At 47.8% G+C, this 24,349-nt stretch overlaps 1 protein-coding gene across 2 annotated transcripts in view; it reads left to right on the plus strand.

Annotated features, from left to right (window-relative positions):
* The window catches only part of SRD5A2 (steroid 5 alpha-reductase 2), a 151,789-nt gene extending 132,452 nt beyond the window's left edge, over nt 1-19,337 (plus strand). For both annotated transcript variants that reach the window (XM_075597068.1, XM_075597066.1), the window contains 2 exons: nt 7,895-8,045; nt 17,034-19,337. In XM_075597068.1, the coding sequence (XP_075453183.1) occupies nt 7,895-8,045; nt 17,034-17,100 (218 nt within the window). In that variant the 3' untranslated portion in view covers nt 17,101-19,337. The remainder of the gene's footprint in view (nt 1-7,894; nt 8,046-17,033) is intronic.
* Nucleotides 19,338-24,349: the final 5,012 nt, after the last annotated feature.

Here is a 24,349-nt window from a genome sequence, read left to right on the forward strand (position 1 = left end):
AGATGATGTCAGCATGAGAAGGAGTTCCTAGAAGAGTCCTGGAATACAGCTGCTGCTGAGAGTGCCCGCCGAGAGGAATAAATACACCACTTCCACACCAGCAGTCACCGAGTGGTAACCAGTGTGATTACACACTCAATGCTTTTATTATCATACTTGATGTACGCAGAATATATATATTTTTATTCAATATACACTTGTATTACTTACTTCACCATTTGCGTTGTGCGCTGTTTTTTGTTCCCATTCTTCATTGCTGTAGCTTCAACATCTCCTATAACTCTTTCTCCTCATAGTCAGAGCCCTGACTCAGGCCTACTCCTCTTCCCTCCCATCCCCTCATGGGTGGGAGGAAGAGATTCCTCTCTTAATCTATAACTCCATTCTTTGGTCTGAACTGACAGACTAGACTCATAATTTGGGAGAATGTCAGAATTTATAATCTTTGGGGAGTGTCTGTAACTCTGACTCATAGCAAAACAGATCTGGATACTGACAGGCCCACACATACAGGGTGTGTTGCAACCAGTATCCACCCCATAGATTAACATCCTCAGAGTTGCTAGGCCTACCCTTGAATACTGATTACATCATCCAAGGCTGCAATACATGTAGAGATGTGTTAGAAACCTCCTATGTGCGCTCGGTGGGAGTGTGGCAGGTTCCGCGGTGGCACGCTAGTACAGGGCGCCGCCATGTTGCGCAACCTTGCAGAGGGCACTGAGAGAGTGGGAAGGTCGCGCATGCGCAATGGAAGCGCGCGAACGACGGGCCTGTAAGAGAAAGGCTCTGTTGAGGAACTACAACTCCCATGAGCTCTAGAGTGGTCACCTGATGTGAGGAGCCAATCAGAAGGCTATGATTACGGGAGGAGGAAAGGGAAGCATGGGGGAAAGACCATGCTAGTCAGAGGGGATCTGGAAGGTAAAGGAGGAGGGTGTATGCGTAAGGCGGTCCGTGACCCGCCTGCATAGGCTAGCTTTACCCCACAGGCCCCTAGGAAAAACCCCTGAGCCACAGTAGGTTGCTGTGCTGCAGGGACGCCCATAGTGGTAGCGATCAGTCACCTTACTGTGTAGACAGTTAGGGACAAGCGTGCGGAGCAGGTTTGCTGGTGAGCTGCTTGGGACCAGACAGCTGCACTGCGGACATCAAAGAAAAACAAGGATTCGGCTGATCCTTTTCTAAGTATTACCGGTCACCTCCGTGACTGGAAGGTATTTACATTAAGTGCACCAACACCGGTCAACAGGCGCTGATCCCACCTTAGGCGTAACTCTTTGAGGACACTAGTGAGTGACCAAAGGCCTTATACACGGAGTCATTCTTTCTACTAGTGCAAGGACACGGTGTGTGGGGCACGCGGTGACGGGACAAGGACATACTCATTAAGAGCGTGGCTGAGCCACTACTGTACAGGACAATACTCATTAAGAGCGTGGCCGAGCCACTTACGTTATAAGGACATTACCATTTAGCTGAGTTAAGGTCATATTGCGTTATAGGTTATGTGTTGGGTTATATGCTGTGTGTGTGTGTGTGTAGATGATAGAGTGCTAAGGTTATCGTGCATTATAGTAAAGTTGGTTGCATCATATATGTGTGTGTATACTGTATGTTTCTTGCCCAGGGGAATCTCACATCACGGGGATCCTGGGTAAGTGGAGGCGCTGTGCTAATAAGTGTTACCCCAGGCTCCCAGCTAGCGGAGGCTCAGATCTCCTAGAGCCACAGGTTGTGTACAGTGACCAGTAGTCTCTTTGGGAGCGTCAGAAAAAAGGCTACATTTGCAGGCGCTGCTGAGATCTCAGACCTGGGGTGCCCTATATATTTTTTTAGTGCGCCCATTTTTTTCCCCGCCATGTTTGTGCCCTTGCAGCCTGAGGTGCGCATCATCTACTCCCTTACCAAAGTGTATGGGGTTCCTGTGGATACGTTTGCGCTGATGGCCAGGTTCCATGCACTTGCCCAGAAAGAAGGAGAGATGGTGTCTGACTTCCTTCGGCGGTTGCATCTGGACCTGTGGACCCTGGTGAGGAAGGGGGTGGTGCAGAAGATGGATGCCGATGGACTACGCACCACTCAGTTACTGAGGGGACTCCTCCCCTTGTACCCGGTATCAGTACGCGTCAGCGGCTGTCTCAAGCCGGGGCAAGCACTGGCGTTCGATGACCTGATGGATCGGGTCCAGGCACATGAGACTGTGCTGCTGGGGCGTGAGCTGACCCCGGGAAAGAAGACGGTGGTTGCGGCTAAAGACACCAAGAAGTCGGACGCCTATACTGAGGCGCCCGGGGATGCGAATCCGAAAAAGGAGGACCCTGAAGCGTCTGTGGCCACCAGGGAGAGCTCCGCATCGGGGCGAGCATCGCCGACCTTCCAAGACAACGCCTACCACAGTCATTTCCAGTGCTATGCTTGCGGTAAAATGGGCACATTCGAGCGCGCGGCCCCTCCCTGCGGAAAACGGTGTCCCGACCAGCCAAGTCTATGCTGTGTACCCTGCAGGCTGGTGAAGCAGTGGCCCGTCCTCAACGAGTAGTCGAATCGGGCCAGCGGCCATCGTCAAGGTGGTTATTGAAGGCATCTACGCCTCGGCGCTGATGGATACTGGGTCCCAGATGACCATTGTGTATCGGCCCTTCTACGATCAACACTTGCACCGGCTGCCGCTACTATCTGCTGACTCCTTGCGATTGAGAGGGTTGAGCCATGAAGACTATCCTATTGACGGGGTGGTGAAGGTACACCTGGACATTCCCCAATTGAACACCGGCAAGCATAATCACATGGAGGTGGAGGCCTTAGTATGTCCGGAACCCCAGGATCATCCCAGCGCCCTGATAATCATGAGGATCAACACAGACATTGTACAAGCTGTGCTCCGCATGTATCTGCAAGAAGCGGGCGAATCACCGTTGCTGGCTCTAGCTGGTTGTCCGGTGTTACAAGAGGTTTGCTGTAAGATTGTGACCGAAGAGGAGCATGGGATGCTGTATAGCCAAGAGCGGGTGTTAAGCGAGATGGTCGCCACCTGTCATTATCCCGCCAGACGTCCGGAGGATCAACTGTTCTCCTTAGAAAGCTCGACCGCGATTACCAGCGGCTCGGCTACGAGGTATTGGCCTCGATAAAGAAGTGGTCGGGAAAAATTCCGGCTCGAACCCAGGTGTACGTGCGGAACCTTTCTCCCTACACCATGTGCATTGAATGCCGGCAACCATTGGGTCGAATCTATCCCGTAACCCCGGAGGAGAATACTGTAGGTGAGCGCCCGGTGGCCACCGCCCATGCCATGACCCCAAGATTGGCATTTGACTTCGGAGACTTGCCCTTGATGGAGGGCTGGAGAGGAAGACTGCAGACCAAACTGGAAGAATGACGGGGGGTGTTCTCCATAAGTGATATGGATGTAGGGTGCAGTCGCAGCGCCCGCCATACCATTCGATTGAGCGACCCCGCTCCGTTCCGGGTGTGTTCTCGCCACATAGCACCCCTGGAAAATGTGAGGAGATTACTATCTGAAATGGAGGAAGCTGGTATCATTCAAGGATCACGCAGTCCCTATGCCTCACCCATCGTGGTGGTTCGCAAAAAGAATGGGACCGTACGTCTCTGCGTGGACTATAGGACCTTGAACAATCGTACGGTACCTGATCAGTATACCCTCCCGCGCATCGAGGACCTCTTGAATGCCTTGACGGGAAGTAAATGGTTCAGTGTACTAGATTTGAGGTCGGGGTATTATCGAGTGCACATGGATCTGGAAGATCAGGAGAGAACGGCCTTCATCTGCCCGCTAGGGTTCTACCAGTTCACCCGTATGCCGCAAGGGATATGCGGGGCTCCTGCCACCTTTCAGAGGCTAATGGAAAAGACCCTGGGAGACATGAACCCGCAAGAATGCTTGGTGTACCTGGACGACATTATAGTGTTCGGGAAGACGCTAGAGGAGCATGAGGAGTGGCTGCTGAAGGTGCTGGATCGGCTTCAAAAGGAGGGGCTTAAACTGTCCCTGGATAAGTGCAAATTCTGCCGCACGTCTGTGACATACGTGGGTCCCATTGTATCAGCTGAAGGGATATCCACCGACCCAGGGAAAATAGAGGCAGTGGTGAATTGGCCCCGGTCTAACAACGTCCAAGAACTTCGATCCTTCCTGGGGTTCTGTGGCTACTACTGGCGATTTGTGGAGGGCTACTCAAGCAAAGCTAAACTCCTGAATAATCTCTTAAAAATCTGTCCTGAGGACACCGGCAGGAAAACCACCACAGCACAAACGCCATTTGGAGAGAAATGGACCTCTGCTTTTGAGCAAGCGTTCTTGAAATTGAAAACCAGCCTAACGCAGGCCCCAGTACTGGCCTATGCCGACCCCGACCGAGAATACGTTCTACACGTGGATGCCAGCTTCAGTGGCCTGGGAGCAGTGTTGCACCAGAAACATGACACAGAGCTCCGCCCAGTGGCATATATGAGTCGAAGCTTGACTCCAAGCGAACAGAACTATCCTGTCCACAAGTTGGAGTTTCTAGCCCTCAAATGGGCTGTAGTGGATAAGCTACATGATTACTTGTATGGGGTACAGTTTGAAGTCAGGACAGATAATAACCCAATGACTTACATCAACACGTCCGCCAAATTGGCTGCGACAGGTCACCGGTGGTTGGCGGCGCTGGCCAACTATAGGTTCAACCTTAAGTATAAACCAGGGCCCACTAACATAAGGGCCGATGCTCTGTCACGAAGGCCGGGGCTTCAACCCACCATGGAAGAGGAGGTATGGGAGGAAATTCCGGGGCCTGGCATACGTGCTCCATGTTCACTAGCAGCAGTGGTCAACGACCAGGTGGCGTTCTCAGAGCTAAGAGTAGCTGACTCATTAGGGTGTCAATCCCGAGCCGTTCCCCGGGCCTAACGAGGTCGGGAAGGAATGAACATTACAGAAGATAAAATCATTTCCTGGAAAGAATTGGTGCAACAGCAGATTCAAGACCCAGTGGTGGAACTAGCTCGCCAAGCTCTGCAGCAAGAGAACCCCTCTATTCTTAAGCAAGCCCCCAGAGAACTGGTGAAACTATTGTTGAATGAGTTTGGGAAGTTCGAACTGGACAATTGCCTATTGTACCGGGTCATTCCATACCACAATCATCCCGACTGGCGACAACTATTCTTGCCTGAAAGTCTGAGAAATATGGTCCTCAGGGCCCTTCATGATGATCATGGCCATCTGGGCGTTGACAAGACGTTCGGGTTACTCCGGGACCGGTTCTATTGGCCAAAAATGAGAGAATCAATGGAAATGCATTGCCAGGTGTACCCACTGTATACAGAGGAAAACACTCCCCACACTGGCGGCCCCCATGGCCCATCTGAAAAGCTCTGGTCCTATGGATTTGGTGTGCATGGATTTCTTGTGTATCGAGCCAGACACCCGGGGTATTGGCAACGTACTGGTGAGTACTGACCACTATACCAGATACGCCCAAGCGTTCCCCACCAAAGATCAACGGGCGGTGACAGTGGCTAGAGTATTGTGGGAGAAATATTTCATCCATTATGGATTACCGAACCGACTCCACTCTGATCAAGGCAGGGATTTCGAGAGTACTCTCAGCAGAGAACTGCTGAAGTTGTTAAATATAGCCAAGTCACGAACTACCCCGTACCACCCAGAAGGGGATGCTATGCCTGCAGCAGGCCTATAAATTGGCTGAAAAGGCGGCGGCGCAATTAAATGCGGGTAACAAAAGGCGCTATGATCACAAGGTGCGCCATAAAGAGATCCGCCCAGGGGATGCTGTTCTCCTTCGTAACTTGAGCATTCCCGGAAAGCACAAACTGGCTGATCGGTGGAGAGATGGGGTGTATGAGGTAGAATCACAGATGCCTGGCCTCCCGGTATACCGCATCAAGGACTCCGAAGGCCGGTTAAAGGTATGGCATAGGAATCACCTGCTCCCCATACCTCAAGTAGGGGACAACGAATTGGAGGTACCCACTGTTTCAATTGATGGAGACACTGAAAGTACAGAGGATGGCCCAGAGACTGTAATAAATGCCACCTCTGAGAATCCTATGGAGGGAACCTCTCAAAGGGGCCTTCCGGCCGCAGGGGCATCTCCCGAAGGAGCTACGGGTAAAGAGCCCCTTGGTCCAACGACAGATATGTTGACTCCCGTGAATCAGCCACTAGACCCGCAGAGCCCGTGCTTTGTGCCTCAAAGAGACTTTGTAGACCTATCAAGCCACTCAAGGGCAGAATTGGAAATGCCAAACGAGACTTACTATTCTCCAGAGGAGGTAGCTGAAGAACAACTTCGCAGAAGCCAAAGAACTGGTCAACCTCCAATGAGGATGGCTTATGATCGATTCGGGGCACCCCATTATGAGGCTCAGCAGTGGGCTCGCCGCAGAGTGCAGTCTGTAGCGGTAATGTTCAATGAAATGTGCAATTTGATATAGAGCGATAAGTAAGATGTACTGTGTTGTGTTAATTTTTATTATATAACGTTCTGTGTATAGTTACGTGAGTTTGACCCAAGCGGGGACGTTGGATTCTGCAAGGGGGAGAATGTAGGGATGTGTTAGAAACCTCCTTTGTGCGATCGGTGGGAGTGTGGCAGGTTCCGAGGCGGCACGCTAGTACAGGGCACCGCCATGTTGTTGCGCAGCCTTGCAGAGGGCACTGAGAGAGTGGGAAGGTCGTGCATGCGCAATGGAAGAGCGGGAACGACAGGCCTGTAAGAGAAAGGCTCCGTTGAGGAACTACAACTCCCATGAGCTCTAGAGTGGTCACCTGATGTGAGGAGCCAATCAGAAGGCTATGATTACGGGAGGAGGAAAGGGAAGCGTGGGGGAAAGACCACGCTAGGCAGAGGGGATCTGGAAGGTAAAGGAGGAGGGTGTATGCGTGCAGGCGGTCCGTGACCCGCCTGCATAGGCCAGCTTTACCCCGCAGGCCCCTAGGGAAAAACCCTAAGCCACAGTAGGTTGCTGTGCTGCAGGGATGCCCATAGTGGTAGCGATCAGTCGTGTACCGCCATGACCGGAAGGTATTTACGTTAAGTGCACCAAACCGGTCAACAGGCGCTGATCCCGCCTTAGGCGTAACTCTTTGAGGACACTAGTGAGTGACCAAAGGCCTTATACACGGAGTCATTCTTTCTACTAGTGCAATGACACGGTGTGTGGGGCACGCGGTGATGGGACAAGGACATACTCATTAAGAGCGTGGCTGAGCCACTACTGTACAGGACAATACTCATTAAGAGCGTGGCCGAGCCACTTACGTTATAAGGACATTACCATTTAGCTGAGTTAAGGTCATATTGCGTTATAGGTTATGTGTTGGGTTATATGCTGTGTGTGTGTGTGTAGATGATAGAGTGCTAAGGTTATCGTGCATTATAGTAAAGTTGGTTGCATCATACATGTGTGTGTATATATTTCTTGCCCAGGGGAATCTCACATCACGGGGATCCTGGGTAAGTGTTACCCCAGGCTCCCAGCTAGCGGAGGCTCAGATCTCTTAGAGCCACAGGTTGTGTACAGTGACCAGTAGTCTCTTTGGGAGCGTCAGAAAAAGGGCTACATACACATAAAGGCCTACGGAAGGAATTAACCTTTCAACTGCCTGCACTAACAGGACTGGCAGAGGAAAGGCCCAGGAAAAATAAGTTGCTGCCAGAAGGCTAGGCTATACAAGTAAAAGGTGCACATTCCAATTACTGAGCACATGCAAAACTTACTGTACAGCTTAACAATTTGTTTAGAAAACAAAGTTGGCATTTTTTTTTTGCACTGATATAAAAACAAAAGCTAAGTTTGTACTTTAATCATTTTTTTTTTTACAGAAGAGCACAACTGAGATGTATATTTTTTTTCATTACAGGAGGGCTGTTTGATTATGTATCTGGGGCAAATTTCCTGGGTGAAATCGTGGAATGGTTTGGTTATGCAGTAGCAACATGGTCCATGCCAGCATTTGCATTTGCATTTTTCACACTGTGTTCCATCGGTCCAAGGGCTTATCATCATCACAGGTAAACCCTGCATTCTGCATTGACTCCAGTATGATAACGATACACACCCTATTAAAAGGGGAAAAAATTGCCTTAACTGTCACGTTTCCATCCTGACCATCCATATTTTCGATAAATAATATCATTTTTGTGGACTCTTAAATATGGATGCTTTTGTGATTTTCTAATTACTGCAGTATGTATAGTATTATATTGTGATATTTGTTAAAGCAGCATATATATTAAATATACCCCCAACAACCCCATATATATATATATATTAAATTTACCCCACCACCCCAATACATATAATATATCCCCACCTCCCCAATACATATAAAATATATCCCACCACCCCCATATATATATTAAATATACTCCTACCACCCCCATATATTATATTAAATATCCCCCTACCACCCCCATAAATATTAAATATCCCCCCACCACCCCATATATATGAAATACCCCACCACCCCCATATATATTAAATATATCCCCACCACCCCAATACATATAATATATCCCCACCTCCCCAATACATATAAAATATACCCCACCACCCATATACATATAAAATATACCCCCACCACCATATACATATAAAATATACCCCCACCACCCATATACATATAAAATGTACCCCACCACCCATATACATGTAACGGATTTTCTGGCCTGGCCTGACCCACCCAATCTCACATTGGCCCCTGTGGTCTAACCAGTCCCCATTACATGGTTGTGTCTGGTGGTGCACCTGTTGGCAACAGGACTCCTGAGTCTCCCGCATGATGGTGTTTGGGGATTGCCAACCCAGACAGGCAGCTGAGGTAGTGTATTTGAGTCCTACCTATATCCAGTGCAGCGCCTCCACCTCATCAGGATCCCTGCGTCCGCAAGGGGATGATTCTGATGAGGAACTCCTCTGTGGTGCCTTCCTCTGCAGAGTAATCCCAGACTCACACACAAGGGTATCTTTGATCAAGGTCATCTTTATTGGCATGGTGGTATGGGCCAGCTGCCCCTCACAGCTATCAGCTTAGCCGCTCATTCCTTTGCTGCACTCCATCTGGAAAGTTCCTCCTTCTCCTAATGGAGTTGCTTTCCACCTCTCCCCTTAGGGAGATTCAACAGCTTCTCTGTCTCTCTGCTCAGAGCTGCACAGACTCACAGCTAGCATGAGACTACTGCAACACTGTTGCAGACCTTCACGTGCCTCTCACTGAACAGAGGCAGCACAACAACAGGAAACTGAACTCCTAACTTTAGGCAGTTCTGTGTCTTATATCACCTCAGGAACAGGCACATCTCTGATGTAACTAAGGGTGGACACCAAGCATGTTGTCACTTCCTTTGGGACATATGACACCTCACCAGGGTTTGAGGGCAAACCTCCATGATGACTACTGGCAATCTTGCATACTTACCAGGTTTACTGCCAGCATGAGAAAGAGATATGTACACCAATTTTACACATGGCTACATTCTCCCCCTGGTGGAACCCAACGTCACGGCTGGGATCTAAATTTGCAGAACCTTCCTTCAGGTAGCACTGCAAAACACAACAATACACATTACAGTACATATCTTCATCATAACATAATAACAGATACATCCTAACGTAGATGTATAACAACCAGGATTACTCCCTGATGGAGTATCCATTAGTGGTACTACCATACCCTCTTAAGGTGGCCTACGCACAGCATGGTCCACTGGGTTTAGAGCAGCAATGCTGTAACACTCTGGGTGACATACTGGACACCCACAAACAGCCCATAACTCTGGCCTGGATGCTAGTGGACTGAGAGGATCATGCCCATACATTTCCTTAAGGCATTTCCTGGAGATGTAAGCTATCCTTTCTGCTGTCTCAGTATACCAATTTTCATCTGATACTTCACGATCCCAATTTTCTATGGAACTATCAGTATCCCAATTCTCCTCGTTTGATCCTTTCTCATCATCAGAACTATATCCTCTATCCTCATCAGTGGAATCCACCTCAAACTCAATTTCTCCCTCCCTTGGATGGTGGAAATAAAGTAACGCATTTAGGCGATTCCTGGCAACTCTTGCCGACACTGGAGGTACATAGGGGGTTCCCCGGGCAATAGGCACAATATGAGCGACATTACCTAAATCCCCAGACGAAACTCCTGATGTCGCTGTGGACCTAGAATTGGACCCAAGGCGCTTAGGCCTACATTTTATATTAGCATTGCAATCAGTATTACTCGTACAAGATGACTCTTTTCTCCTATGCATTTCCCACCCCGCTCCCTCATCGGATGTAAAGCAATCACCCCAGTCCAGGTTCTCACCAGTCCGTTCATCAGCGCTGCCCTGTGACTCCCCAGACCAACCTTGGCTCGATCGGGACCCCGAGGGAGACGTGACAGGGGCAGGGGCTTTAACTATGGCCGGGGATTGAGCATAGGGAAATACTGCCAGCATACGCGGGGCTTCGACCCGCAACTGTTCGCTACCTTGCCCGGTACCATCGGACTGGCACCCCGGTTCACTCGTGTTTTTGTTCCATCCGGTTCCGCTGTGCCCACCGGAAATGATGTCCTGGATCTCGCGGGATTCGCTGCCGCCATCTTGCGTTGGGCTCCCAACCGGAACCTCTTCCTCCAGGATGACATCCGCCGCCGGAAGTGATGGTTCTGCTCTCCGCTCTGCTCGGGCCTGGGCTAGGCCTTCCTCCGCCGTTGCCACCACCGGCGCCTGGGCAGGGTAAGGATGTGTCTCACCGCTCTGTCGGCTCGGGGTGGTTCTTCCTCCACCATCGACTCCGCCAGTCACCACGGCCATGGGACTCCGCCCCGCCGCGACACAGGTAAGTGCCGGTTCTTTTCCAGCACCGCTGTAGTGGTCCGCCGGTAGGCGCATCACCACCGTCGTTAGGGTCGCTTGTTCCTCTTTCGAGGAGCCGAACTCCGACTCGAGGAGTGGCACTCCCGCAGGGGACCGACGGTGAGGTTCCGGGTTCTCACCGCGTTTATAGGCCTCTTTCTCTTCAGGCTCCATTCTGATCATTAGGAGCGATCCCCATACACCGGGATCAACAGGTTCTTTCCGGACCACGCACGGGGCTTCAGCCGTCAGCATGGCTGTGTCCGCTCCCGCCTCCTCGGTCTGCCCTGGTACGAAGGGCTGCCTGGCCCCTAGGTAGTGGATGCCACATTGGGGACACCTTGCCGTGGTGCTAGCTTCTCCGCCGGGTAACCTGCACTGCATGCACAGGCACCGCAATGTCTCTTTGTCCCCAGCCTTGACCACCAGGAAGCCTCCTGGCAATGAATAGGGATATACCCCAATGTCCATCTCGCTCTTTGTAGTGCTGGTTACGGGAGACACTTTGCGCAGTGGTCTATCCTGTTCACCAGCTCCTCGCACTTGAGGGACAGGAAGCTCACATCCAGCTCCTCCCTCAGACAACTCGGGTCTCGCTTGGCAGAGGTAGAGACCCCTCCCCCTGGTGAATATTTGGGGAGGGTCCCACAAGTTAATTGGATGCCCCGGCACAGGGGCTGAACTTTTCACAGTCCTGGGGGGCGCGGCCTCCGATTTCGCGCCACTACCCCCTGAGCGTAACTCCTTATTTGGCGCCAATCCCGGCCAATTTCCTGCAGCCACCTTGGTTGCAAAATCCTTGTCCTCTTTTCCGCGGGCAGCACTGATTACAGGAACTACTTTCTGTAATGATATGGCCGGTTCACCAGCTCCTTGCTCTGCTGGAGTCATGCCCACGGGGCATAATTGGAAACCACTCCCCCTGGTTGAGATTAGGGGGAGGTCCCATAGATTTATCGGGTGACCCAGCACTGGGGCTGAGCTGGTCATAGTCCAAGAAGGCGCGGCCGCAGCTTTCGCGCCATACCCCCCATCAGGGCGGGGTTTTCCTGTTGGCGCCACTCCTGGCCAACTCTCTGCAAGTCCCGCATTTGCAGAATTTTCTGCAACTGGCCCACGCGGTCTCCCAGGGAAGCTGGAGCCGCCTTTTTGATTTGCATCGCCAATCTCTTTAGCAACTGAGGTAGCTTTTTGTGTGTTGTACGCTGACTGGCAAGCAAATTCACCATTCTCCCCACACATTACGACAATGTCCTCCTCGCTATCATCCGGAGTAATACTCCGCAGCCCTAGCAGGACCACTACGGCGCGGCCACAGCTTTCGCGCCACTCCACAACAGGCTTGCCAAAGTCACATCAGTAGCTTGCTCTTCAGCGGAACGCACACTACATGCGCTCCCTCCATCTGCCTCCGTCCGCCATTTTGGACTTTCCACACCGCGCGGATTCTCCACTTTTGCGGTCGCCATTTCGATTATTGTACATGGAGCTCCTCTCTGCGGGGCAGCTACCACACCGGTACAATAAAGATTGCCTTGATGCACAATCTTGTGTACCTAATGTAGGCTGGCACTACCTCAGGCTAGGCTCACTCTCTCTATGTCTGCTGTATCTCCTTCCTCCCAGTCTGTGCTCCCTTCGGTAAGTGGTCTGGAATGGGCTAGAGTACTCTGGCTCTTCCATGCAGTACTTGGGCGTCTACCTACTGTTGGCTAGCCTAGCGCAGACCCTCTCCAGAATTCCTGACCACGTTAACAGGCTATCCCTTTAGGCATCCTACCAACTAGCACTGCCTCAAGGTGACTAGGACAGCTATAGCCCAACTCCTTTCAGGCCCCTAGGTCGTCCCTGCGAGCTGACAATACTCCATCAGCCCCCTGACTACCCCTAGGTCCGTCCCAACACAGCACAAAGTGGCAGAGGACACTCTCCCTGTTTCCCAGTGTGCCTAGCAAAAGCCTGTCCTGTTGACAGGTATCTCAGCAGCGCCTCCAAATGTAACGGATTTTCTGGACTGGCCTGACCCACCAAATCTCACATTGGCCCCTGTGGTCTAACCAGTCCCCATTACATGGTTGTGTCTAGTGGTGCACCTGTTGGCAACAGGACTCCTGAGTCTTCCGCATGATGGTGTTTGGGGATTGCCAACCCAGACAGGCAGCTGAGGTAGTGTATTTGAGTCCTACCTATATCCAGTGCAGCGCCTCCACCTCATCAGGATCCCTGCGTCCGCAAGGGGATGATTCTGATGAGGAACTCCTCTGTGGTGCCTTCCTCTGCAGAGTAATCCCAGACTCACACACGAGGGTATCTTTGATCAAGGTCATCTTTATTGGCATGGTGGTATGGGCAGCTGCCCCTCACAGCTATCAGCTTAGCCGCTCATTCCTTTGCTGCACTCCATCTGGAAAGTTCCTCCTTCTCCTAATGGAGTTGCTTTCCACCTCTCCCCTTAGGGAGATTCAACAGCTTCTCTGTCTCTCTGCTCAGAGCTGCACAGACTCACAGCTAGCATGAGACTACTGCAACACTGTTGCAGACCTTCACGTGCCTCTCACTGAACAGAGGCAGCACAACAACAGGAAACTGAACTCCTAACTTTAGGCAGTTCTGTGTCTTATATCACCTCAGGAACAGGCACATCTCTGATGTCACTAAGGGTGGACACCAAGCATGTTGTCACTTCCTTTGGGACATATGACACCTCACCAGGGTTTGAGGGCAAACCTCCATGATGACTACTGGCAATCCTGCATACTTACCAGGTTTACTGCCAGCATGAGAAAGAGATATGTACACCAATTTTACACATGGCTACATACATATAAAATATACCCCCACCACCAATATACATATAAAATATACCCCCACCACCCATATACATATAAAATATACCCCCCATCACCCCAATAGATATAAAATAAACCCCACCACCCATATACATATAAAAAATACCCCCACCACCCATACATATAAAAAAAATACCCCCACCACCCATATACATATAAAATATACCCCCACCACCCCCATATATATTAAATATACACCCACCTCATCAATACATATAAATAAGATATACCCCCACCTCCTCAATACATATAAAATATACCCCCACATTGTACCTTACCTTATCTCCTGCAGGACGCAGACAGCACGGAACATGTCTCTGGACTGCTTGGGTGTGGGCTCCGCCCTCGCTGTCCTCTGGTTGGCTGTCCTCTCCTGCAATCAGGGATAGCACACCAGTCCTCCTTGCTCTGCCCGGCCACCGTCCCGGCCCTCCCTCTCACTGCCTCCGCCCGGCCTCTCAGCACTAGTGCTTGCCGCCGCCGCCCTCGCCACTGACTATGCCAGCCCTCGCGCCGCCACCCCCACAATAATGGTAATACCAGACAGGCGGCAAAATTACCAGCCTGTCCGGGTGAAAAACGGACACCTGGCAACCCTATCAACAGGGTGTGTATATATATATCTATATATATAGATATATATATATAGATATATATATATATTTATATTTATATTAGTCGGGGAACTGGTTCATGTAGTATTACAAAAAATACACACACAAAAAAGCAGCATGGACTGCTGCAGTCAGACTTTCCAGCCAATACTTACAAAACTACTAAATATAATACGTTGTAAAACAACAATTATTAAAAAGGAGAAAGTGATAATTATATGACTGGGTACTATTACTTCACTTTGACTGCACCCTTAACCAAGAGTAATGAAAAATGCTTATAGAAGAGAAACAGTGCCTACCACAGGCATAATAATAATAATAATAATAATAATAGTATGTTCTTGTATAGCGCTGCTAGTTTTACGTAGCACTTTACAGAACCATTTTGCAGGCACAGGTCATTGCCCATGGAGCTTACAGTCTATGTTTTTGGTGCCCAAGGTCACAAGGAGCCGACACCAGGAATTGAACCAGGCTCCCCTGCTTCAAACACTCAGTGCTAGTCAGTGTCTTTACTCACTGAGCCACTCCCTCTCCCTAAGATTCTCCATGGCACTTGTCAGGCTACTTTTTACAGCATAATATTTGTGTTTTAGGGAGCAATTCTATATGGTTGAAAACCCCTATTCAAGTGGGGTGCATTCGGCCAATATACAATTACCTTGTAGGCCCTTATTTTATAAAGTGCAATAGCCTTGTATTGGCGCTATCGTAGATGAGAAAATAAGGGCTTTAGGTGATTACTCTGAATCCACCAAGGTCAATGAAGTCAATGGGGAATTTTGGCCCAAAATGGTCTGATCAGCCACTTTGGTAGATATAGAATAAGCCACTTAGTCTCGGGGGAGATGTCAAGAAACCACTTATATAGTACCTGACGTGAATCCCCTTTAAACGATCTAAATGGTAAAAAGCAGATCCTTTTAGGGAGAAAAAAAAAACTACTAGTTACCCTGTAGTGGATATTATAAATATTGTATAATACTTACTGGCCAAAGTGCCATAAAGAAGTAGTGGTACTGTGCTTCATGCCAATATGTAATAATCATCTTAAACACAATGGAATAGTTCACAATAGGCATATATGTTAGAGTTTTATACTATAATACTGTTCTAAAAACATTTTTAAAATGTCAGTAAAACTTATTTGTAGATTAACAAAGAACACTAAGTAAAAAAATAAAGAAGGCTACTGCACTCAAATGTAAGATGAACATAGTTGGCAGGGCACCCAGGTCCACCTGCAGGTTTTCTGAGGCCAGGCTGGCAGTTGCGCCCAGACTTCCGGCGTTGGCCAGGCCCTGATTGCCACCGGTGGTCAGGCCCTGATTTCCACTGTCGGCTGAGCCCTGACTTCCACATTCGGCTGGGCCCCTTTCGTTACTCGGCTCTCCCCTGGCCTTGAGTGTACCCTGTTTTTTTTTCCTATAACTGAAGTGTGATACAGTAGCGCTAAGGGGAACAGAGTACAGATGTAGCTGACTTTATTGTACTCGCTGGCATGACAAAGGGACAGAACTAACACACTAGTCCCGTGTTGAAGAGAAAAAAAAATCAGTGCACCTCGGAATAAAAAGAATAAAAAGAAAAGAAAAATAGTGGGGGAAAAAAAGAGGTTTTCACAATCTGGTGAGATATGCACTTACATCCAGTGCCTGATCACAGGCACTTAAAGGTATATTTTCCTCCGTTTTGCCATCTCTCCATACAATGTGGATAATGTAAAGGTATACTGTAAAGCAGACTTCTATATATGAAAGTCAGAGAAAACAACTCACATAGTCCATTCAGTTCAAAACAGGAGCCAGATAAAGATGATCCCTTTCCCTCTTGATATTGCGATTAGTGATGTACCGGGTACTACCCGGTACCCGGCGGCTTTTCTGCTATCAGGAAATTACCCGGACCCGGCAGCTGGAAAGTGGACCCGGCGCCGGGTATCCGGGTAATGTCAGGATAGTTGAAAAGTATCTCTTACCTACCTGCACGGTGAGCTGGGACCATGTGACCGGAGCAGGAGAAGAAGTTTTCCTATTGGACAGCCGGTCACATGGTTCCAGCTCACAGTGCAGTATGGAGTCCTGCAGCTCCAGCTCCAGCTCCACACTGACGCTGCCCCACCGCCCCCGCACCTCTGCTTACCTGTTCAGATGTCGCCGCGGGCTTCCTCCACCCCAGGTAAGTTTCCACCACCCCCAGGTAAGTGAAAAACTGGGTAGCCGGGTACCCGGCCGGGTACAAGATGCCAAATCCTCTGGGTACCCGTTACCCGGTTTTAAAAAAATGCAGGACCCGGTCCAAGACTAATTGCGATCGTCCCAGCCAGCGTCGGACGTTTTCTTTTAACAGACGTTGCTTTTTTTCTTTTCTTTTTAATCCGAGGTGCGCTGATTTTTTTTCCTTCAACACTTATCTATTTGGACTGGGAACTGTCCTTTTTCATGCAGCACCCACATTGAATATTGAGTTACCTCTATCCTTAGCTTAGCGCTATCTTTTAAATTGTATAACACACTAGTCCTGCCCCTTTTTTTAATGCAAGCCTAATTCAAACACAATGGTGTCTGCTCCCGCTGGTGCGTTGCGTGCGTGCTAATATAAGATGCAGGAGCAGTAACGTCTGCTACATCTGTAGCTCTCAGTTTTTATTTTCATGTATTCATATCTTGCTTCTATCCTTCTAGGTATTACCTCCAGATGTTTAAAGACTATCCACGAGGGAGGAAAGCTCTGATTCCTTTTATTTTCTGAAAGCATGGACGGAGAGAAATATTTTGCTATTACGACAGCCGTGACAGAGCAGGGGAATTCTTCATTGTTTATCCACAACTTTTGCATCAGCTTTTTCTTACATTGGATCTCATAGAGTATTTTAACTTAAAGCACCGCTTTTTACCCCAAACTCGAGTTACACTTGGATTACCCTAAAAGTGTTTCCCATTCAGTTCCTACTTTGTTCTCTTTTTGTTGCTGTTGTTTAAAATCGTTATTTGGGAGAAAAGGGAACTCATTTTTGTAGCCAGTGGGCAAGTGTGATTGTGCTAGGAGGTAAAGAGCACCACTACTTTTTATGCAGAAATTGATCGGGGCGCCACTTTTCATGCACCAGTACGCCAAAGGAGTTACAGACCCTTACTGCTGTGCTACAGAAAAGTCTTCAAAAGCGAAACCCTGTACTGTACATATTTCGATGCACCTCCATGAAAGGTGTCACTACGTTTTATTTACTGATGTATGTTCCCCTGTTATTTTTAAAGAAAAATGGACTTATGTTTGAAAGACTTTATTTCTGATTTTATAGCATTGTATAAATCTTTTTGAAACCACTGCCAACGAAACAGGGGTAAATAAGCACCCAATTTATAAAGAAAAATGCTTCATTGTTTTCAATAGGGATTTTTCCTTTGATTAATTTAGTGCTACATTTGGCCCACATTTAGCTTAAGTTTTGCAGCCACTCCACAGGGCACGAGGAGCAGAGGACAGGGGGCTACTGTTGTTAGACTTTCAGTTTATTAAATTATTCATATTCACTCCATTGGTTTTTTACAGTATAATTCGCTAAGAGACAGAGAGTGCTGGTACTATTTTGGTTTGTTAGTACTTGTGAGGGGAATAAGGGTCCCCTCCTGTTCCGTGCACCCTGCAAACCTGCTTAGTTTCCCGGTCAGAGTGCTGTCTAACACCCCCCTTTCTGACATACAGTATGTATGATCTATGTACTGCACAGAAATGCCACCTAACAAAGACCCAAATCAGTGAGATTTTAGGGGCTCTGACCCAAAAATTGCATTTGAGGTAAAATTCATGTTTCTATCCATTTAAAGTCTATGAGATTGCTGTGGCTAAACATCAGTGAGAATTACTTCAAATCAGCAAGACTTAGCACGTATGAGTGCAATAATGATTCTCATGCCTCAAATTATTTAACTTTTAAAATAGCTGCATAATGTCCCAAAAAAGTCTGGTTGCCAGCAGCCATCTTGTTCTAACCCAGATTTCTATTAGCTTTGGGGAACTCTAAAATAAAAGCGGTCTTCTTTTTGCTAAAAAAAATGTCTCCCTGGGACTCATGGACATCTCTATTATGAAACTACGTGACAAAGAAAAAACAAGTCCTAAATACAGCTAAACCCCATTATAACGTGGTCCTTGGGGTACACAGAATGAGGCTGCGTTATAACCGGGATTGCGTTAACATTTTGGCGCGCAAGGATTTACTGACATTGAGATCTCTCTCCTCTTTGCTGTCAGCTCTCTCCTCACTTCATAGGGCTGTGCCCACATGTGCAGTGTCACAGAGGAGGGTCACATGACAACACACATTTTTTAAACATTCAATGCTTTGTTGCTACTGGACACATACACACACCTACACCATATGGGAATGTAACATTAATAAATACATTTTATATAATACACATGCAGGGATTGAATTTAGGACCTTCCACATACTGTTATCAAGAGAGTTGACAGCAAAGAGGAGAGATATCTAGATGCCGGTAAGTCCTCGAGCGGCAAAAATCTCAGGAGCCATGCTCAGACCGTGTTATAAGCTGATCCGCGTTGTAGCGGATCGCGCTATAACGGGGTTGAGCTGTACCAGGTACCAGCGCAGGCAGTGTTAGGATTAAATCTATGCCCTTGCTGCAGCAATAAACAATTCCCTTGAGTGACAGGGGGTGGGCTTAAGACCTGGGTACTGCCCTATCAGGGGCTCTGACATGTAGGACCTCCCCCTGGGTACAAAAGGGACTGCAGATCCAAATTTAGTGGTTGTTGGAAGTGTGGAGCCAGGGCTCTGGCCACCTTTCTTCCCCTCCCTCAGGGGAGTGGGACACTACCCCATACTCCACCAGAGAGCATGGTATCTAAGGATAGACTTTTTGGGGCCTCAAGCCCTGGGGGTTGATTCCAGGGAAAAGAAAGTGTACGTGTTGGTATACTGCTGTGCTGTTGAAGAATAAAGAGCCATCATTTGTTTTATACTCTTGCCTGAGGCTGCAGTTTCTTCGGGGAGAGAGTGAGTGTTTTCCACACGGGACTGCACCCATCCCTATAGGCCCTGTGGGAATGGAGGCGCTGCAACACCGAGTGAAGAGCTGGGAAGATCCCTAAAGCCTGTCCTGTCGTCCCCAACTAACACCGGCGGACACTCAGTATCCTGTAAGCCTAGCAGGTGAGCAGCACAACAACACCAGGTAACAGTGAAATCTCTGTGGGGGAACACATGTTACATTTGGAAGCACTGCTGAGATGGCATCAGGACAGGCTTTCACAGAAAGTAGGAACACTCCTATTTCACCCAGTTAGAGGCCCCATGTGTGTAGTGTCCATAAGGGGACCCTATGGGATCTTAAGGATCGGGCTCCCCAGCCAAAATGGTGATACAGTATGGACCCCTCCTCTCCAAATACATGCACGTGTAGTGTGTGTAAAAATCTTTATTACTAAGAAGAGGTGTGGGGTAGTGTCTCGAGGCTTCACTGAGGAAACAACAGCCCACCCGGTGCTAATTTTAATAAGAGGTGTGGGGGTAGTGTCTCGAGGCTTCACCGAGGAAACAACAGCCCACCCGGTGCTAATTTTAATAAGAGGTGTGGGAGTAGTGTCTCGAGGCTTCACTGAGGAAACTACGGCCCACCCGGTGCTAATTCTAGTTTTTGTGTGAGCGGGCAGGTATCCGAGGAGGGGTGCTTTATCCGCTGGTGTCCTGAACCATGCCAACGTGGTCCAGCAGAGGGGAGCCGCATACCGTTCTGTGCCGTTACAAAATGGCTGTTCCCGCTGAAAAGGGGGAACCGCATGTCAGTTGCAAAAGATTTGCAAGCTTTCTTTGCAAAATTTGCAGGGCGTGAAGCTGCGCCGCGACTGAAATGTGCTTAGTTCGGCACAAAAGCCAAAGTCGCGCCCATCTATAGTGTGCCTGTACTCCTGGATCCATCAGGGGGAGGAGGCAAAGTGTTAATGAGCTATTGAGTGTCACCACTGGGGGCGCAGCCAGACATGAGTTATCGCACCCTCAGTAGTGCATGGTGAGGCAAGGAGTTTTAGCAAATCACCACTGTTCCCGCGCAAATATCCTGACTATGGCCGAGTGCATTGAGTCTCAATATCTGCTACCAGGAGGCTTCGCGGTAGTACACGTGAAGGGGGAGAGTTTCCTGCAATGTATTTGCCCCAGCTGCGATTTCCAGGGTGGAGACGATAGTCTAGAAGCCAAATGCCGGCGATGTGGGACTCCTCAACTTAAGCCCAAGGTGTTGTTACCACCCCTGCCGAGCGGCCTGTCTGCAGATGTGTGTGGACTGGACCGCAGCATCGGGAGTGGATGCTCCAAGGGAAACGTGTGTCCTGTCTCTGTACAGGTTAACTTAACAGACTTACCTTGTGAGATGACAGCCCGGGAGGAGGCAGAGGCACTTTCGCTGAGGGTGCAGGGGGCGTGTCCATTGCTGCGTCAGAAGAAAGTGAAGGGTGGCACTCCATCGTGATGCTCCGGTTTGCCCCAAGTGATGCTGCCGTGGAGACGCCAAACACCAAGAGCGAACAGGAGCTGAGTCCCGTGACAGAGACGTCATCGAAGGCGACGGTTCACCATAAGTAGAGGAGTGCCAAGACCTTGGCGTTTCCTCAAGAGACGGCATCGGACGTGCCTGCTCCCAGCCGGAGAATCGCGCAGATGCCAAGGCCCAGCGGAGCAGTGAGGATGCGTTTCCTTCCCAGGTTCCAGCGGATGGATCCATTGGCTTCCGAGTCTGATTTGTCTTTGTGTAATGCAAATGTGGGGAAGGTATTGCCGTGGTGGGACCCCATGTTTCAAGGATCTGCCCATAATATGAACCGGCAACAGAGAAGCCCAATGCTACATCTAATATGACAAAAATACACAGTAAAATACTTATATATTCTCTTGAAAAAGGGTCATTTAGTTTAACCCTTTGGCCAACGCATTGTAAACCTGTGAGCCACGACAAGGCAGACCCAGTTCACAGGTCCTAACACTACCAGATAAAATACTAATATACCTCTATTAGGATTACAATTCTCATTTAGGAGGGAGAAAGACCAACATTGGATCTATATCCAGTAAAATGAAAAGGAACTGCTGACTTGGGAAGTGGGGAGGGGCGGCTTAAAACCTGGCTAGGAGAGGCCACTAACCTCCAACAGCTGAGACTGCAGAAAATAAGTTAAACAACACACAGAACCCCAGCAAACTCTTTTTGGGAACCCCTGAGCCCCCACAAAATATATATGTACATGTGTCAAAAAGGAGAGCTATTGAGCGTGGCAATTGTATACAACAAGCGACAGAGAAGCCCAATGATACATCCAATATGACAAAAATACATATACAAATGCACATCCAATATGACAAATACATACAAATACACAGACCTTGCGTCACGAAACGCGTTGGATTTATTGTGTGAGGTGTCCTAATAATTATATTGGGTTCACTTGGCTTATTTAAGCTATCTTTGAACATTCTTGGGCGTATAATCTACCATAAATTGCCCCCAACAGCTGTGAGTCTGCCGATTCTATTCCTGGCTGTGTCCAGCTAGAGCGTGTGATGCATTGTGCGTCACTTAATTGTCGGAGCCAACCAGTGTGAGCGAGCTCCCCCTGCCTCTGACGGAGGAACACTCGGAGAAACAGTGTTCAACTGCCGAGGATCGAGACGACCAGTGTGGCGGTGTGAATTACACTAAAGAGCTGGTGCTCCTGTCCCCCTACCCCTGTGGACATGCGGAGGAGGCTGTAAAGTGATCCGTGGTGAGCCACTATCTACCCAAGTCATCGGGCGGAGGTTAATCATCTTGTGATATCGAAGCAACTGAGCACCCAGACGTTGTGAAATCCATGCAGCAGCTGTGGGAGCACCTGATCTTCACTGGTTTTTATACCTACATGCCAGTTTTAATCATTCTTTCTGTACGTGCATACATTACCTTTTATATATAAATTTATTTTCAATACTACACTATGAGGGTTTTGCGCTTTCTTCCCTTTTGTATTCCTGTTTAGCTGGTGTTATCCTGACCCCAGTTTTTTCAAGACAGTAGCAGACCCTACATTTCCAAGGGAAGTTTTCTCTTGATATTACACTTTGTAGTTTGTGGTGTTTAGATTTCATCAGTCGTATACACGGGTTTAATACACACCCTTATTGATTTGTTAATCTTATTTTTTCACTGTGTGGTTTATTCACTTTTAAAGATATACACAATTACTTTCTTACACATATTGATGCGCTTGGAGCTTTTTCTGTTTTTTATCCTCCCTGAGATTAGCCTGTGCTAACCCCATAAGCATTTCTAGCCGGTCTCGGAGATCTATCACATACTGAAGCACAGAAGCATCAGTATATGTATTCTCCCCTTCCCATCCCTCACGGAATAGGTTAAGAGGTCCCCATAAAAACAGTGGGTGCAGACAGAGCACAGCTCCAGACGTCCTGCAATGTCAAGCAGGAAGAAACAAACCAGGCCACTCCACAGTTGTAAAAAATAAAGACTGTATTGAAAGCTAATAACACATACAGGGAACAAAAATAGGACAAGAGGAACGTACCTACGCGTTTCGTACAGGTGTACTTTATCAAGGTGACATAGGGATCAAGTAACTGCCTATTTATACCCACCTTATGCGCCTCTAATCAGTGGGTTGCGGCTCCAATAGCCGGCAGCTGCTGCCAGTCGCGGCCGTATGACGCACGCTCCCCGGAGATAGGGCGCATCAGGTAGTGTATAGGGACTGCCACGAGATGTCCGTCGCGTCATAGAAATGACGTCATCAGCGTGCGGCGCCAAAGCTAAGCACGTCGACGTAGCGTCTATTCCCATTGGCTGGACATGTCGTGTGGTATAAAACTTTTTCATCAACATACAACTTTATTAACACTGAACACGCAACATTGTTAAAAGTACCAAGAAAACTTGGCTATGACATTTAATGAACAAACAACTAGCTGGATAATTAAATCACAGACTCCCAGTCCTGGTAAATTATATGTACGGAGTAAACCTCCAGGTTAAATAATTATGCATTTGAGTGATTAAAACAATTTATAAAGAAGTTAAACCACATAAGCATATTTTGACATAATAACCATCTATGGGACAGAAATGATACCTTGTTAATTCCTAGAAGACGGCAAAAACGATGTTTATAATGAATAATCTCAAAGGGTAAACCAAAAATTAAAAATTAAAGGATAATATTAGTTATTAAAGTGTATTACACATTATTACAGTTTATTATATATTTTAATAGTTTATAATACATCAAAAGGTGGAAGAGTTAGATAAAGACTCAATTATAGCTCAATATATTAATTAAGCATAGAACACTGAGTGGGAATTATGTGTTAAAGTTGCAATACTTAAATTAGCCATTGTCTCCACAAATAATAATTGTAAGTGACTATGTATGTGATTGTATACCTAACAAATAACCATCTATAGTAAAGAGAATATATGTATATATAATATGTGGTAAGAATATGTCTATTGGAATACTTATAGAAGTATATAAGTGATACAAAAAAATGTGTGTATGACTTATAATTAATTTAGTGTGTTTACTAATTAAAAAAATAATAATAATAAAAATTATAAGTGTTTATTTGGGATAGACATTAATGATAAAAAATCATAAAAATGACTTAAGTCCCATTCAGTGTTCATTCCTAGGGGTGTTCTGGTTCTAAGGGTAAAAATCCAATAGGATTCACGTCTGTCTAAATGTTTGGTCCTATCCCCACCTCGTTGGGGAATAGGCACTTGCTCAATTCCTTGAAATGAAAAAGAATTAATGTTTCCTAGTGGACAATTAAAGAAATGTTTTGATACCGGATGATTTTGGTCACTGATTCTTATGAGACGCAGATGCTCTAAAATTCTAATTTTCAAACATCTGGTCGTTCTTCCGACATACTGTCGGCCACATCCACATTGTAATAAGTAGATTACATAAGTGGAATTGCAGTTCA

Source organism: Ascaphus truei, chromosome 4 (assembly GCF_040206685.1).
Source record: "Ascaphus truei isolate aAscTru1 chromosome 4, aAscTru1.hap1, whole genome shotgun sequence".
Classification (NCBI taxonomy): domain Eukaryota; kingdom Metazoa; phylum Chordata; class Amphibia; order Anura; family Ascaphidae; genus Ascaphus; species Ascaphus truei.